We start from the raw sequence: 13,392 nt of genomic DNA on the forward strand, positions 1-13,392 counted from the left end.
AGGACTCCTAGTTAAGACTTACCATGGAATCTCTGGGCAATTGGAAATACTGTACTTTCCCCTAGGGAGATGGAGTGGGAATTGATTTTTCCTTAGGTCCAATGTAACTTGGTTAGAAATACAATTGAACCTGTTTGTCCTGCCTGTTGTGATATGATAGCCCCATAGGAAGGGTCTTTTTTTGTGTGGGAGTTTATTTCCGGCGTCTCTTGTCTGTATTGTTTCCTTTAACAGCTTTTTAAATTTTCTTTTTCCAGCAATGATGTTGTCCACTGGGCATGTACTGACCAATGTGGCAGGTCTGAGAACATAGCTGAAGCTGAAAATAGGAAAGCTGGGGGCAAGGAAGAGCCTTGAATCTTGAGGTGGGACGTTGACTCTAAGATGTCCTTGAGCAGTGGAGCCTCCGGAGGGAAAGGAGTGGATGCAAACCCGGTTGAGACATACGACAGTGGGGATGAATGGGACATTGGAGTAGGGAATCTCATCATTGACCTGGACGCCGATCTGGAAAAGGACCAGCAGAAACTGGAAATGTCAGGCTCAAAGGAGGTGGGGATACCGGCTCCCAATGCTGTGGCCACACTACCAGACAACATCAAGTTTGTGACCCCAGTGCCAGGTCCTCAAGGGAAGGAAGGCAAATCAAAATCCAAAAGGAATAAGAGTGGCAAAGACACTAGCAAACCCACTCCAGGGACTTCCCTGTTCACTCCAAGTGAGGGGGCAGCTAGCAAGAAAGAGGTGCAGGGGCGCTCAGGAGATGGTGCCAATGCTGGAGGCCTGGTTGCTGCTATTGCTCCCAAGGGCTCAGAGAAGGCCGCAAAGGCATCCCGCAGTGTAGCCGGTTCCAAAAAGGAGAAGGAGAACAGCTCATCTAAGAGCAAGAAGGAGAGAAGCGAAGGAGTGGGGACTTGTTCAGAAAAGGATCCTGGGGTCCTCCAGCCAGTTCCCTTGGGAGGACGGGGTGGTCAGTATGATGGAAGTGCAGGGGTGGATACAGGAGCTGTGGAACCACTTGGGAGTATAGCTATTGAGCCTGGGGCAGCGCTCAATCCTTTGGGAACTAAACCGGAGCCAGAGGAAGGGGAGAATGAGTGTCGCCCGCTAAAGAAAGTCAAGTCTGAAAAGGTAAGAGGTGGCCAGATATGGCTGCCCACTGACTGCCAGTCAGAACTGCCCTGGACTAACTGCCGAACACTATGTGTACTCTGTGGGAGGCTTATTAGTGTGGGTAATGACCAATTACAAGGTCAGAGCAGCTGGTAATGATAATGTGGTTTTGTTCCAAATTAGAGGATTCCCCTACAGACTCATTTACAGCAGGCCTGGACATTTTGGAACAGGATATTTGTTGTTGGGGGCAGCTACTTTGTAAAATGAACTTTCTGTAGTCTGAGTTGAGACCTTCCCACCTTGTCTTTGCCCAACTCAGACACTTGTTGGTAGAGATTGGCATCAAACCTTTATTTGGTTCCCAGCTTGACTGGCATTTCATCATCAGACTCATAATAGTTGATAAACAATACACCTTTGGTCATAATATAGATTGAGTACGGTTCTTGATGGGATAAATGGTGCTGTTGGGTCTCTGGTAGAACAAAGGGTTAAATTTCATGGCATATCTACCAAGTGTTCTATTGCTGGCTACCAAAGAGCAAAGGGGCACATTTTTGGGGCAAGAGGTACTCATTGTACTTTGAGGTACTTAGATCTTATGAGTTACTGTTGTGGCTATGACAGTTTGGCCTAGAAAGAGATTCTTTGGCCACTAAAGGTGTAGCTTTGTGCCAGGTATCTCCCACAACTATTAGGAATCAAAGTCTCCTGGTGGTTTAATAGCTGCCAAACAGTATAATGATACCTTGCCTTCTGCTTAACTTAAAAGGATAGGTGCCTGCAGCCCCAGGAGGGGTTAGAACTGGTCCCTCCTCTGGGGAGATGATCTTAGTTCATGCTTCAGGAAATGGAACTTGCAGGGCTGGAGGAGAATAGGTGTGAGTCTCGGGTCAGCTCAGGCAGCTTTAAAGTTCAGCAGCTTATAATTTCCTGCAAAACAGTGGCCTTGTGGTGAGCTGTTCATTGGCTCTTGATTTTCTGCTCTGTGTTCTGCTCACCCTGTGCTTTCAGCTGATCCCAGCAGATGCAGTATAAATTGATTTCTCTGTAATTACATCAGCTGCAGCAGGGAATACCTATTTCCATATGTAAGTGTTAATAAATAAAGGCTGGCTGTGTATGTTTGGGTGGTGGTGCCTGGATTCCAGTGGTAGCTCATGCTTTCTTTGCTGTCGGTATTTTGGTCTTTGCCTCTGGCACATCTGTAGCTCTTAGCAACATCTGGGCCTCTCCAGTAACAGGGCTGTGAGTTTCTTCCACTAATAATACAGTGGCTCATTCCCTTTTACCAGTGGCAGCTGCCAGAGAGGCTGCCTGTGTTTGGGTGGCAGATGCTATAGTCCACTTCAGCAGAGTTAAGTTCCAGCTGGTTACTAGCTTGGCTCATCCTGTGCTGGCTGTGATTTGCTATTTTCTGTCGGGTACAGATGGATAATACTGTTTTAAAGAGGCTTAGGAGTACTAGCAGTTGTTGCTTCTGTTCCAGGCCCATTAGACTGTTCCCTACATCTGGCTTCAAGAAACTCTTGCCATATATCCATATTCATAATCATTATTCTTCCTGTGCTAAAAAGTACTTCTGAGGATGACCTTCATTCTCCTGTCTAAATTTTAGAGTACTTGACTCCTGTTGCAACCTTCTAAGCCCTGTAGTAGTCTGTGGTTGAAAGGATTAATATTGCTTAGCTTTATATTGGATTTAAGTGTAAATGTCCATGATTGTCTCTAACAGAGAAGCAAATGGAACCCATTTTCTCACATATAGGTGCAGGGACTGATTGGGTGGCTGCCCTTCAGATTATAATTGAGCTAAAAGATGCAGTATATTCAGCTAAGAATACGTCTTGGTGCCAGGGAATTTTGTCCCTTAATAATGTTGCTTTGTCATGCAAGCTTTGCCTCCCAGGGAGACTGTGAGAGTGGGACAGCAGAACGAGAAAGAAAAGGGAAAGAGACTGTGCTTCAGTTTTTGAAAGAGAAAATTGCTGTAAGCAAGAACCTGCTTTCTCCATTCCTTTCCCTGTTCCCTCAACCCTTTTGGACAGTCTGGTTCTGGGGGTGCCTTTCCATATTACCTTTGGCTATTGAAATAAATAATTATTGAAATAAATGTTTGGAAGTTGCTAGGAGATTAAAACATGCTGTGCAGGGAGAGAACATTTCTGGACTGGGAGCAGCAGAAGGGGCAAGTTAAAGGAAAGAAAGTTAGGAACCATGCAGAGGAGCAGCTTTTGAGAAACAAGAATCTCTCGGTTTGGGGCATAAGAGGTGCTCAGTGAGTATTCAATGATTAGTACTATAATTTATAAGCAAAGTCTTTGAAAACTTCTTTAAAATCTTCTCTCTGAGAAATGGGCTTGCCTGTGGTTTGTGATGTTTCTATGTAGGGACAACCAACAGAACCAAAATAGCTAAACAGATGTTTTGATATGATCTAGAAATTGCATCCTCTAAACTGGGAGCTGTCATGAAGAGGAAGAACTCATAAAATTTGGGAAGTTTCTTGACTGAAGTCTGTGATGCAGAGTTGCAATGTTGACTACTCGCCAATGAGGAAGATTTGAATATTGAAATTACTGGCTGGGCCTGGTGACTCATGCCCGTAATCCCAGCACTTTGGGAGGCCGAGGTGGGCAGATTGCTTAAGCTCAGGAGTTTGAGACCAGCCTAGGCAACATGGTGAAACCCCATCTCTACAAAAACTACAAAAATTAGCCAGGCATGGGTGGTGTGTACCCGCAGTCCCAGCTACTGGGGAGGCTGAGGTGGAAGGATAGCTTGAACCTGGGAGGCAGAGGATGCATTGAGCTGAGATGGCACCACTGGACTCCAGCCTAGGCAATAGAGCCAGACCTTGTCTCAAAAGAAAAAAAGAGAGAGAGAGAGAGAAAAAAATTACCTATCTCATGCCCTATCTCATGCTCTTCTCTCTTGTGAAGGTAGATATCTCAGGCTATGGCCTAGGAAATTTTCTATCAGATGAGGATGTGGATTTCCCTTCATGGGATCCCACTTTTGCTCATCATACCTTCCTCTGACAGGGCTCTCTCTGTGCTGTTTCCCAGAGTTCTAGGAGAGACCAGAGATGGCTCTTAGCAACTGCTGCTGCTCTGAATTGTTATTGAACACTTCTGCCTCATACTTCCTGCCAGCTGAAGAGATGGGGGAGGGAATGTTGAGGAATAAACAAGACAGAGCCTTCCGGCTCCTGCCTGTTCCCTTGCCTTTGGTTTGATTGATGAGTTGTTAAGTTAGGGATGGAAGGGGAGGTAGGGAGGAGGGCAGGCGCCTGTCTCAGTGTCCTGAGCTTAGTGCTTATGTCGCCACTCTGACAGGAAAGAAAAAAGGAATTTACAAACCACAGATGGCAACGATCTATCTGTGCTGACTTTGTCAGGGCTTATGACCAGGAGTTTAAGGTGAGACTCCTTCTTTTCCCCCAAATGATATAAAATAGCCAAGTAGGCTCTAGTAGTTAAAGAAAGGATCTAGAAGTTTCCAACCAGAAACTCCCCCTCACATGTCTTTAGCTGCTGCTTTTGATCTTGCAAGGTAGGAACACTGCACTTTGCTTTTCCCGTGTTTGAATGTCAGCTTCTGCTGCTTTCAGAATGCCGCATATATTTACCACTTCCCCCATTAGTTTAGGATACAAAGAAAACCATAAAATGTGCTCTTTGCTCTTTCAACTTCTGATCATGCGTGCTATCATATCCTGTGTTCTTAAGAACATCTTCCTTTGCTGTTGGTTTTGTATTCCTGCCCTAATTTGTGCCTTCTAGCTCAGTTCTCTTGTATTGCAGTCCCTCATTGCCCAACCAAGGTCAGGTCTCTTTTATTCCTTCTGATCCAAGGCTTTCTTAACACCTTCTTCCACTAGCTGTTATTTCTCAGCTATTGATGGCATAGCAGTCAGCTTTGCTTCCTGAAACCAAATGCCCTCAAGCATTTTCCTTCATGGAAAACATTAAAAAGAAGTTGATATTTATGTCGGACAGAGTTGCATTCTGTAACTACAAGCTTAATTTATTTTTTCATTCAGAAACTCTGTTTTCCTTCTAGGTGTTGTAATTCAAGGTGGTCCCAGAAAAAGATTATCTTGTCCAATTTCCTCATTTTATAGAAGAAACTAAGACCAGTGAGGTCTTGTGACTTGCCCAGCATCTCACAGGTAGTCACTGGCAAAGCCAGATTTGCAGACACCAAATTCTCATGGCATGTTGTGATTCTCCATTTTCTCACTTTATTTGTTATTTTCTTAGTATTATTATTTTTGAGATAGAGACTCACTCTGTCACCTAAGCCGGAGTGCAGTGGCACGATCTCAGCTCATTGCAGCCTCTGCCTCTGAGTTCCAGCGATTCTCCTGCCTTAGCTCCCCGAGTAGCTGGGATTACAAGTGCGCACCACCATGTCTGGCTAATTTTTTTTTTTATTTTAGTAGGGATAGGGTTTCACCATGTTGGCCAGGCTGGTCTCAAACTCCTGACTTCAAGTGATCCACCTGCTTTGGCCTCCCAAAGTGCAGAGATAACAGGCATGAGTCACCACGCCCAGCCTATTTTCTTACTTTTAAGGCAGGGTCTCGCCATGTTGCCTATGCTGATCTTGAACTCCTGGGCTTATGCACTTCTGCCTTGGTCTCACTTATGCACTTCTGCCTTGGCCTCGCGAGTAGCTGGGACTACAAGTGTGTGCCACCACACCCAGCCATTTTTCCAATGTAAAGACTACCTTGAAACATTAGATGAAAAGGCTTACATACTCCAAAATTGCTTTTACCCCAAAACTGCTTTCACTTGTTTTTCACAGTGACTTTAATACTGTAGACACTCAATAAACAAAGGATCTTTGAGTTTAGGATTTTAGGTAAGGTAATGAATGATGTTTGCAAAGAATAACCATTACAGCTGGCATTGAACCTATCCTGTTATTTATAAAGAAGAAAAGTTACTTTAAAACTGCTACTTTGAGCTTGACTACTTATGATATGTGTGTGTGTGTGTTCTGGAATATTTCATTCAGCCAAATTTTCATTGTAATAATTGAGGAATAATTCTTTCTTTACTTGGCAATTGCAGGTAAGAAAAAAACTCTGTTCTAGTGCTTCTTCCTTGGACACATCACTAATAGGCAGACCTTCAAATGTATCGTGGATATTACTAAGTATTTTGTAGAGAAGATAAACTGTTGGATAATTTTTATCACTTTTCGTTCAGTCAGTACATTAATTGGATGCATTTTAGATACTAGATTTTCTACCTGGTATTGGGTATACACTGGTGAATAAAACAGAAATAGTCTCTGCTTTTTGAGGAGCTTACAGTTTACCATCTAGAGCAGAGTTCCTAAAAGGGTGTCCCATAAAACCATGTACATCACCAGAGTATCAAAAGTGCATGTTCTTGGACCCTACCCCAGATCTGCTAAATAAGTTTTTGGGGTAAGGGCCCGGAAATCTGTACTTCCAGAAGTCTCTTCTGATAATTGCTATATACATCAAAGTTTGAGAACCTTTTGTGAATTTTCCTTTCAAGATAGGTATTGGGGCCACTTCTCATTTAAAACACCAGCCTTCTAAACTTGATTTTCGCATCAACTCTTATGTATAATTTAGTGGCTAAGAGCATAAACTCTAGCCAGGCGTCCTGGCTTGAGACTGGGAGGTTCAGTTTGCAGTAGTGAGCTGTGATCACACTAGTGCACTCCAGCCTGGGCAACAGAGTGAGACTTCATCTCAAAAAAATAATAAATTTTTTTAAAAATGTGAACTCTGGAGCCAGACTACCTGGCTTTCTTTCCTACCTTTGCACTTACTTACTGAGTGATCTTGACCAAGTTTCTTAATTGTTCTTCCTCAGTTTTCTTATCTGCAAAATGAGAGAAACAGCACCTACATAAGTTTGTGTTTATTTATTTATTTATTTATGAGAAGGAGTCTCACTCTGCTGCCCAGGCTGGAGTGCAGTGGTGCAATCTCTGCTCATTGTAACCTCTGCCTTAGCCTCCAGAGTAGCTGGGATTACAGGCATGCACCACCACGCCTGGCTAATTTTTGTATTTTTAGTAGAGACAGGGTTTCACTGTGTTGACCAGGCTGGTCTTGAGCTCCTGGACTCAAGTGATCCACCCACCTTGGCCTCCCAAAGTGCTGAGATTATAGGTGTGAGCCGCCACACCCGACCTTATTAAATTTGTCTTTAGATTAAGTTAGCTAATTCATATAAGACACTTAGTGCCTGGCACTTGGGAAGCATTCAATAAATATTAGAAAAAAGAAAAATACAGTTTGAGTGGAAAGTGGTTTTAGTCTGTTATTTAGGCAATAATGTACTGAAATACAACAACATTCCACTTTACAGGAATCCCAGTATGAACAGATAAACATGTTAGCTAAGATTTTTAGCACTATGGTCTGAAGAAGTTCAAAATCTAGGTGGGGAAATTTTCATGGTGGTGATGTGTTCTAAAGCCCCTGATATTTATAGTTGGAGGTAGGGGGAAGACCAAAAATTAGCCTACGGTATATTGAAGTGGCCTGTTGAATTTCAGACTTCATATGTTGAATTTCAGACTTCGATATGAATCGAGCTTCCTTTCTGGCCATATCCCTGATGTGGGTTTGGGTATGTTGGATGGATGTTACTGTAGTTTTGCCGGCATATGCAATCTCACGGACACAGGAGTAGCACTAAGTGTTTTTGTTTCTACACAAGAGTGTGTGGAAAAAAATCTAAGTCTTAGCCCTTAATCTTCCTCCCCCAGTGTGAACTTATATTTTTGCCATTTGGGTATAAGAGCTTTTACCAGCAGAGCTCATCCAGGGAGGCAGCAGGGCTTGGGCTTTCAGGCTGGAGGTGGCAGTAACACACACAGCTGAGATCCTGCCACTGCTGGCTGTCTGAGCCCTCTCTCTGTGGTTTTCACTCTTCAAGCCATGCTTGAGTAACCCGCCTCCAGAGCTGCTGACAGGGCTGTGTTCAGAGGCCTTGGAAATTACACTGTTCATTTCCTTATCATCCCCTGACCTGCAGTGCAGAGCCTTCTGGTGCAGGGACAAGGCAGAAAAACTCCAGACGGCTCCCAGCCAGCATGTGTCAAGAGCTACAAAGAAGGAAATTGGACTTGCTCACTTAAAAACCATGGGGTTAGGCTTTGATTTTCAGTTCCTGTGGAGAGTTATTTGTGTGTATGAACATGTCCTATCTCTGTGTATATGTATAGAATGAGTCTGTGCATGGCAAAGCTGTGGAGGAGGAGCATCTGAAAGTAGAGAGCAGAGGGAAGATGGCTTTTCTCTTCAATTAATTTCCCAGTTGTGCCATTGGGGTGGGCCTGGAACCATTAGCATCAGGAAGGTGCCAGACCATATTAATATTTTAAAATATATTTCTCTCAGTACAGTTTAGTCATGGTTCAGGGCACCCACAGAAGAACCTTTCCTGGCTGACCAAGGAGACATTTTTAACAAATCCTATTCCCTAAAGTCACTCCTCCTAGATGACATTGGCATAATCAATATTTAAGCTGCCTAAGAAAGTGTAGGCTTTGGGTCAGTCCTGGGTAAGAGCAATGGCTCTTTTGAGATGAAGGGTAGTGTGATAAAAGAGAGACCTTTGTGATAGCTAAGGTGAACTAAGGAGGAATTTGGAGCATTTTGAGATTTTCTGTTCATAGGGCAAAGCTCTGTTATATTTTAAGAGCCCATCCTTGTTTTGGGGGTTGGTATTACAAAGGAATCTACTTTACTTTTGGCATCTGTTGCTCAAGGAGGCCTAAAGGAAAGACTTCAGGCTGAGGTAAAATGTGAGCGGTAAGAAGTTCTTAGCAAAGTTTACAAACATTCTGTCCTTAATTTTCCTTTTTCTGGATTTCATGTACTTTCATGTTAGTAGTGCCATTGAAGCCTTGGTGTGAAGTGGGGAAGAAAAAGAAAGAAATCTTTAAGCTTTCAGACCCTGGAGGTATTTTAAACCCTAAGTGTCTGTCTTGTTGAAAGTACTCTGTAGAGAAGTGTCTTCACATGAGGTGATAGCTAAGGTGAGAGGGGATTACTTCCTTTTCCCTTCATATAAAGTAATGGGCCCTGTATCAGCAGCATCTGAGAATTTGATAAAAATTTGGATCTCAGACCTCTTCCCAGGCCCTAAAGTTAGAAACTCTAGACTTGAGACCCAGCAATTTTTTTTTTCTTTTGAAACAGGATCTTACTTTGTTGCCCAGGCTGGAATATAGTGGCACAATCAAGGCTCACTGCAGCCTCAACCTCCCATGCTCAAGTGATTCTCCTACCTCACTTCCTACCTCCCCAGTAGCTGGGACTACAAGTGTGTGCCATCACACCCAGCTAATTTAAAAATTTTTTTAGAGACGGGGTCTCACTATGTTGTCCAGGCTGGTCTTGAACTCCTAACCTCAAGCGATCCTCCTGCCTTGGCCTCCCAAAGTGTTGGGGTTACAGGCGTGAGCCACTGTGCCCAGCTGAGACCCAACAACTTGCATTTTAACATTAGCGGTCCTGTTGATTGTGATACACACTAAAGTTTGATATCTACTATTGTAGAGCACCCGTCCCTCTTAATAGTGAAATTGAAATTTCCAAAAACTTGAAAGGGTAAAATGTAACACTGGGCAGTAGGTATGATTTTTTTCTCTTCTTTGAGTGATATCCGTATATATCTTTAACTCTTTGTGGACAAACTGACAGGAACCTAAAATTGGAATGAATATCTAAGGGTTTGGGACTTTGAGAGCAGAAGAGCAGAAAAGATATTTAAAAAAGACCCACTTTTCTCGTCTCAATGGAGAAAGTAAATAATAGTACTGACTTCATAGGGTTATTGTGAGGATTAAATGAGATAAAAAGATGTTAAGCACACAGCACAGTGCCTAGCATTATAGTAAGTAACCAATAAATGTTAGTTGTTGCTGATGTTACTGTTCTTAGCTTTGAGGTGCGAGATCATTGTGAAATTAAGGAGAAAGGATATCCTTAGAGATTTTGAAGAATTAATCCTCTGAAGGCTTTGGAAAATAATGAATTTATGATAGCTAATATTCCAACTCCTACTGATTTCCAAGAAGGCTTGAGGGAGAGATTGATTCAGAGCATTTAGAGGCATTGAAGTTTGGGGTTTTGTTGTTTGGTCAGTTTGGAAGTGTTTGTTGGACTTCTTTTGGCAGAGGGCTGATCTCAGGTTGAGAACCATGGCTTTTGTTTATTCTCCATTAAGGTCAGTTTCTTTGGATATAACCAGCTTCTTCTGAATTATTTTCCTAAAGATTGAAATGAAGATAACATGATTGTTTTCGTATAGGAAGTTTCTTTCCTCTCTCTGCTAATCCTTGTAAGGTACAGACTTTAGCCTTTTGAAGGGATTAGCTGAGGTAGCCAGAACAGTCAAGAGAAGAATGAGGATTGAGGTACTGTAGTCTCCCACTTATCCTTGTTTTTGTTCTCTGTGATTTCACTTACCCTCAGTCAACCAACATGTGAAAATATTAAATGGAAAATTCCAGAGATAAATAAATCACTAAGTTTTAAACACTATTCACCCCATTTCATCTCATCATGTAGGCATTTTATCATCTCACATCATCACAAAGAGGGTGAGTACAGAACAGTGTTTTGATAGAGAGAAAGAAAAAGACACCATATTGACATAACTTTCATTACAACACATTGTTATAATTTGTTTTTTAGTTTTAGTTTTTTTGTTTTAGTTTTTTGTTTGTTTGTTTGTTTGTTTGTTTGTTTTTAACAGACAGGGTCTCCCTCTGTTCTAGAGTGCAGTAGTACGATCACAGCTCACTGCAGCCTCAAACTCCTGGGCTCAAGTGATCTTCCTGCCTCAGCCTTCCAAGTAGCAGGGGCTGCAGGCATATATCACCACGTCGGGCTAATTTTTAAATTTTTTATACAGTTGGGATCTTGCTAGTTGTCCAGACTAGTCTGAAACTCCTGGGCTCAAGTGATTCCCCTGCCTCAGCCTCCCAAAGTGCTGGGATTACGGTGTGAGCCACCATGCTCACAACCTGTGTCTTACTGCTCACACCTGCTCTTACTGTGTCTAATTTATAAATTAAATTTTATTATAGGTACGTATGTAAAGAAAAAAACCTAGTGTGTATGTAGGGTTCGATAATATCTGCCATTTCAGATATCTACTGGGCGTTTTTGAATGTATGTCCTGTGCTTAAAAGGAGGCTACTACTTTTTTGTGAGGAAATAAAAAAGACAGTTTTTAGATGTTTTGAGGTGGTCAGTTTTTACCCTGAAATGTTTGTTGTCCATTGGGACATACAATTTGTGCACCTGTGAAATACTCTAATTGCTTTTTAAATTTAAGACTGCTGGGTTACAGCCCTGGTGGCAAATACTAGATTATGTTTTCATGAGCCAGACCTGGGCATTAAATCCTTTCTTGGGGTCTGTTTTCATTTGGTAATGAGTTCTTTTTTATTTTTATTTTTATTTTTATCTTTTATTATTTTATTTTACAGGTTTCCACATAGCATTGATTGATTTTTTTTTGTTTTTGTTTGTTTGTTTGTTTTTGGTTCCTTAACTGTAAAAAGTTTTTATAAACTGGTACCTAACTCACCCAGCTCAGAGTAGATATTTCCTGGCTTATGTGTCCCTTTTTTTTTCTTTTTTGTTTCTTCAGAAGTCAGATACTTAGCTCTGCACTGAATCAAACCTTAGTGAAAAATAACAGAGTGTTGTAGAAAGGAGGTATAGAGACTGGGCATGGTGGCTCACGCCTGTAATTCCAGCACTTTGGGAGGCTGGGGAAGGTGGATCATCTGAGGTCAGGAGTTTGAAACCAGCCTGGCCAACACGGTGAAACTCCATCTCTACTAAAAATACAAAAACTTAGCCAGGCATGGTGGAATGGTGGAGTGTGCCTGTAATCCCAGCTACTCGGGAGACTGAGGCAGGAGAATTGCTTGAACCTGGAAGGAGGAGGTTGCAGTGAGCTGAGAACAGGCCACTGCGTTCCAGCCTGGGCACCAAGAGTGAAACTCTGTCTCAAAAAAAAAAAAAAGAAAAAGAAAGGAGGTATACATAGTCATCATACTTAGATCAACCACATCAGCATGCTGTTATAGAAATTAACATTCAGGTTGCAGAGTTTCTTGGTTGTGAGACATTTTAGCTTAGGGTGCATATCACAGTCACTTCTGGAGCTTTTACAAAGTTTAAGTGTCCTATTGGATAAAATCTTTGGGGCTGGAGACTCCAAGCCTGTACTTTTTTTTTTTTTTTTTTTTAAATCCGGAGTCTCTCTCTGATGCCAGGCTGGAGTGCAGTGGCGCAATCTTAGCTCACTGCAACCTCTGCCTCCTGGTTTCAAGCGATTCTCCTGCCTCAGCCTCCCAAGTAGCTGGGATTACAGGCACACTCCACTATGCCCAGCTAATTTTTGTATTTTTAGTAGAGACAGGATTTCACCATGTTGGCCAGGATGGTTTTGATCTCCTGACCTCGTGATACACCCGCCTCAGCCTCCCAAAGTTCTGGGATTACAGGCATGAGCCACCGTACCCCGCTTATTTTTTTAATTTTTATTTTTTAAGTTCAACAGGTGCGTGTAATGTTCCTCTTAGTTAAAAATCACTATCATGTGAAAACGACTCTTTTTCATTGCTCAGTCTACAGGATGCTTATGTTGGGGTCAGGCATTTTGGAATTCAACTATAATGAACCTGATTTCTCATTATCACCTTAATTAGGATAATTAATTATTGAATTTCTGACAGCCTTTAAGGTAGAGCATCCATATCTGTGTTACTAATTCAGTTTTAAATTATTGTTTCAGAATTTTTAAGGCAAATTTAAGCAAAATTCTTATGAGTAGATGTATTTGCCACATATAGGCTATTTGTGCTTTTTTTCTATGTAGATTAGAAAGGGGCAGGAGACAGATTTGGATAATTAAAATTTATGGCTAATCCAAAACCAGTCTCTTTTCTCATTGGTTTGTAAATGTATTTCTGTGCTTATATTGGGTAATAGGTGTTCCTAATTTTCTGGAAATTCATGACATTCGAAAAAAAAATAATGTAGCAATACAAAAAAGACCTTATTCCTGAGTCTGCTTCTGGATGCATTCAAAGTAAACATGCTTGGCCGGGCGCGGTGGCTCAAGCCTGTAATCCCAGCACTTTGGAAGGCCGAGACGGGCGGATCACGAGGTCAGGAGATCGAGACCATCCTGGCTAACACGGTGAAACCCTGTCTCTACTAAAAAATACAAAAAACTAGCCGGG

The 13,392-nt window shown here is 42.1% G+C and overlaps 1 protein-coding gene across 1 annotated transcript in view; it reads left to right on the forward strand.

Annotated features, from left to right (window-relative positions):
• Positions 1-384: 384 nt before the first annotated feature.
• The window catches only part of ZNF609 (zinc finger protein 609), a 232,395-nt gene continuing 219,387 nt past the window's right edge, over positions 385-13,392 (forward strand). Inside the window, exon 1 of the mRNA XM_011968025.1 lies at positions 385-1,131. Coding sequence (XP_011823415.1) covers positions 385-1,131 — 747 coding nt within the window. The remainder of the gene's footprint in view (positions 1,132-13,392) is intronic.

Source organism: Mandrillus leucophaeus, unplaced genomic scaffold (assembly GCF_000951045.1).
Source record: "Mandrillus leucophaeus isolate KB7577 unplaced genomic scaffold, Mleu.le_1.0 Scaffold12, whole genome shotgun sequence".
NCBI lineage: Eukaryota > Metazoa > Chordata > Mammalia > Primates > Cercopithecidae > Mandrillus > Mandrillus leucophaeus.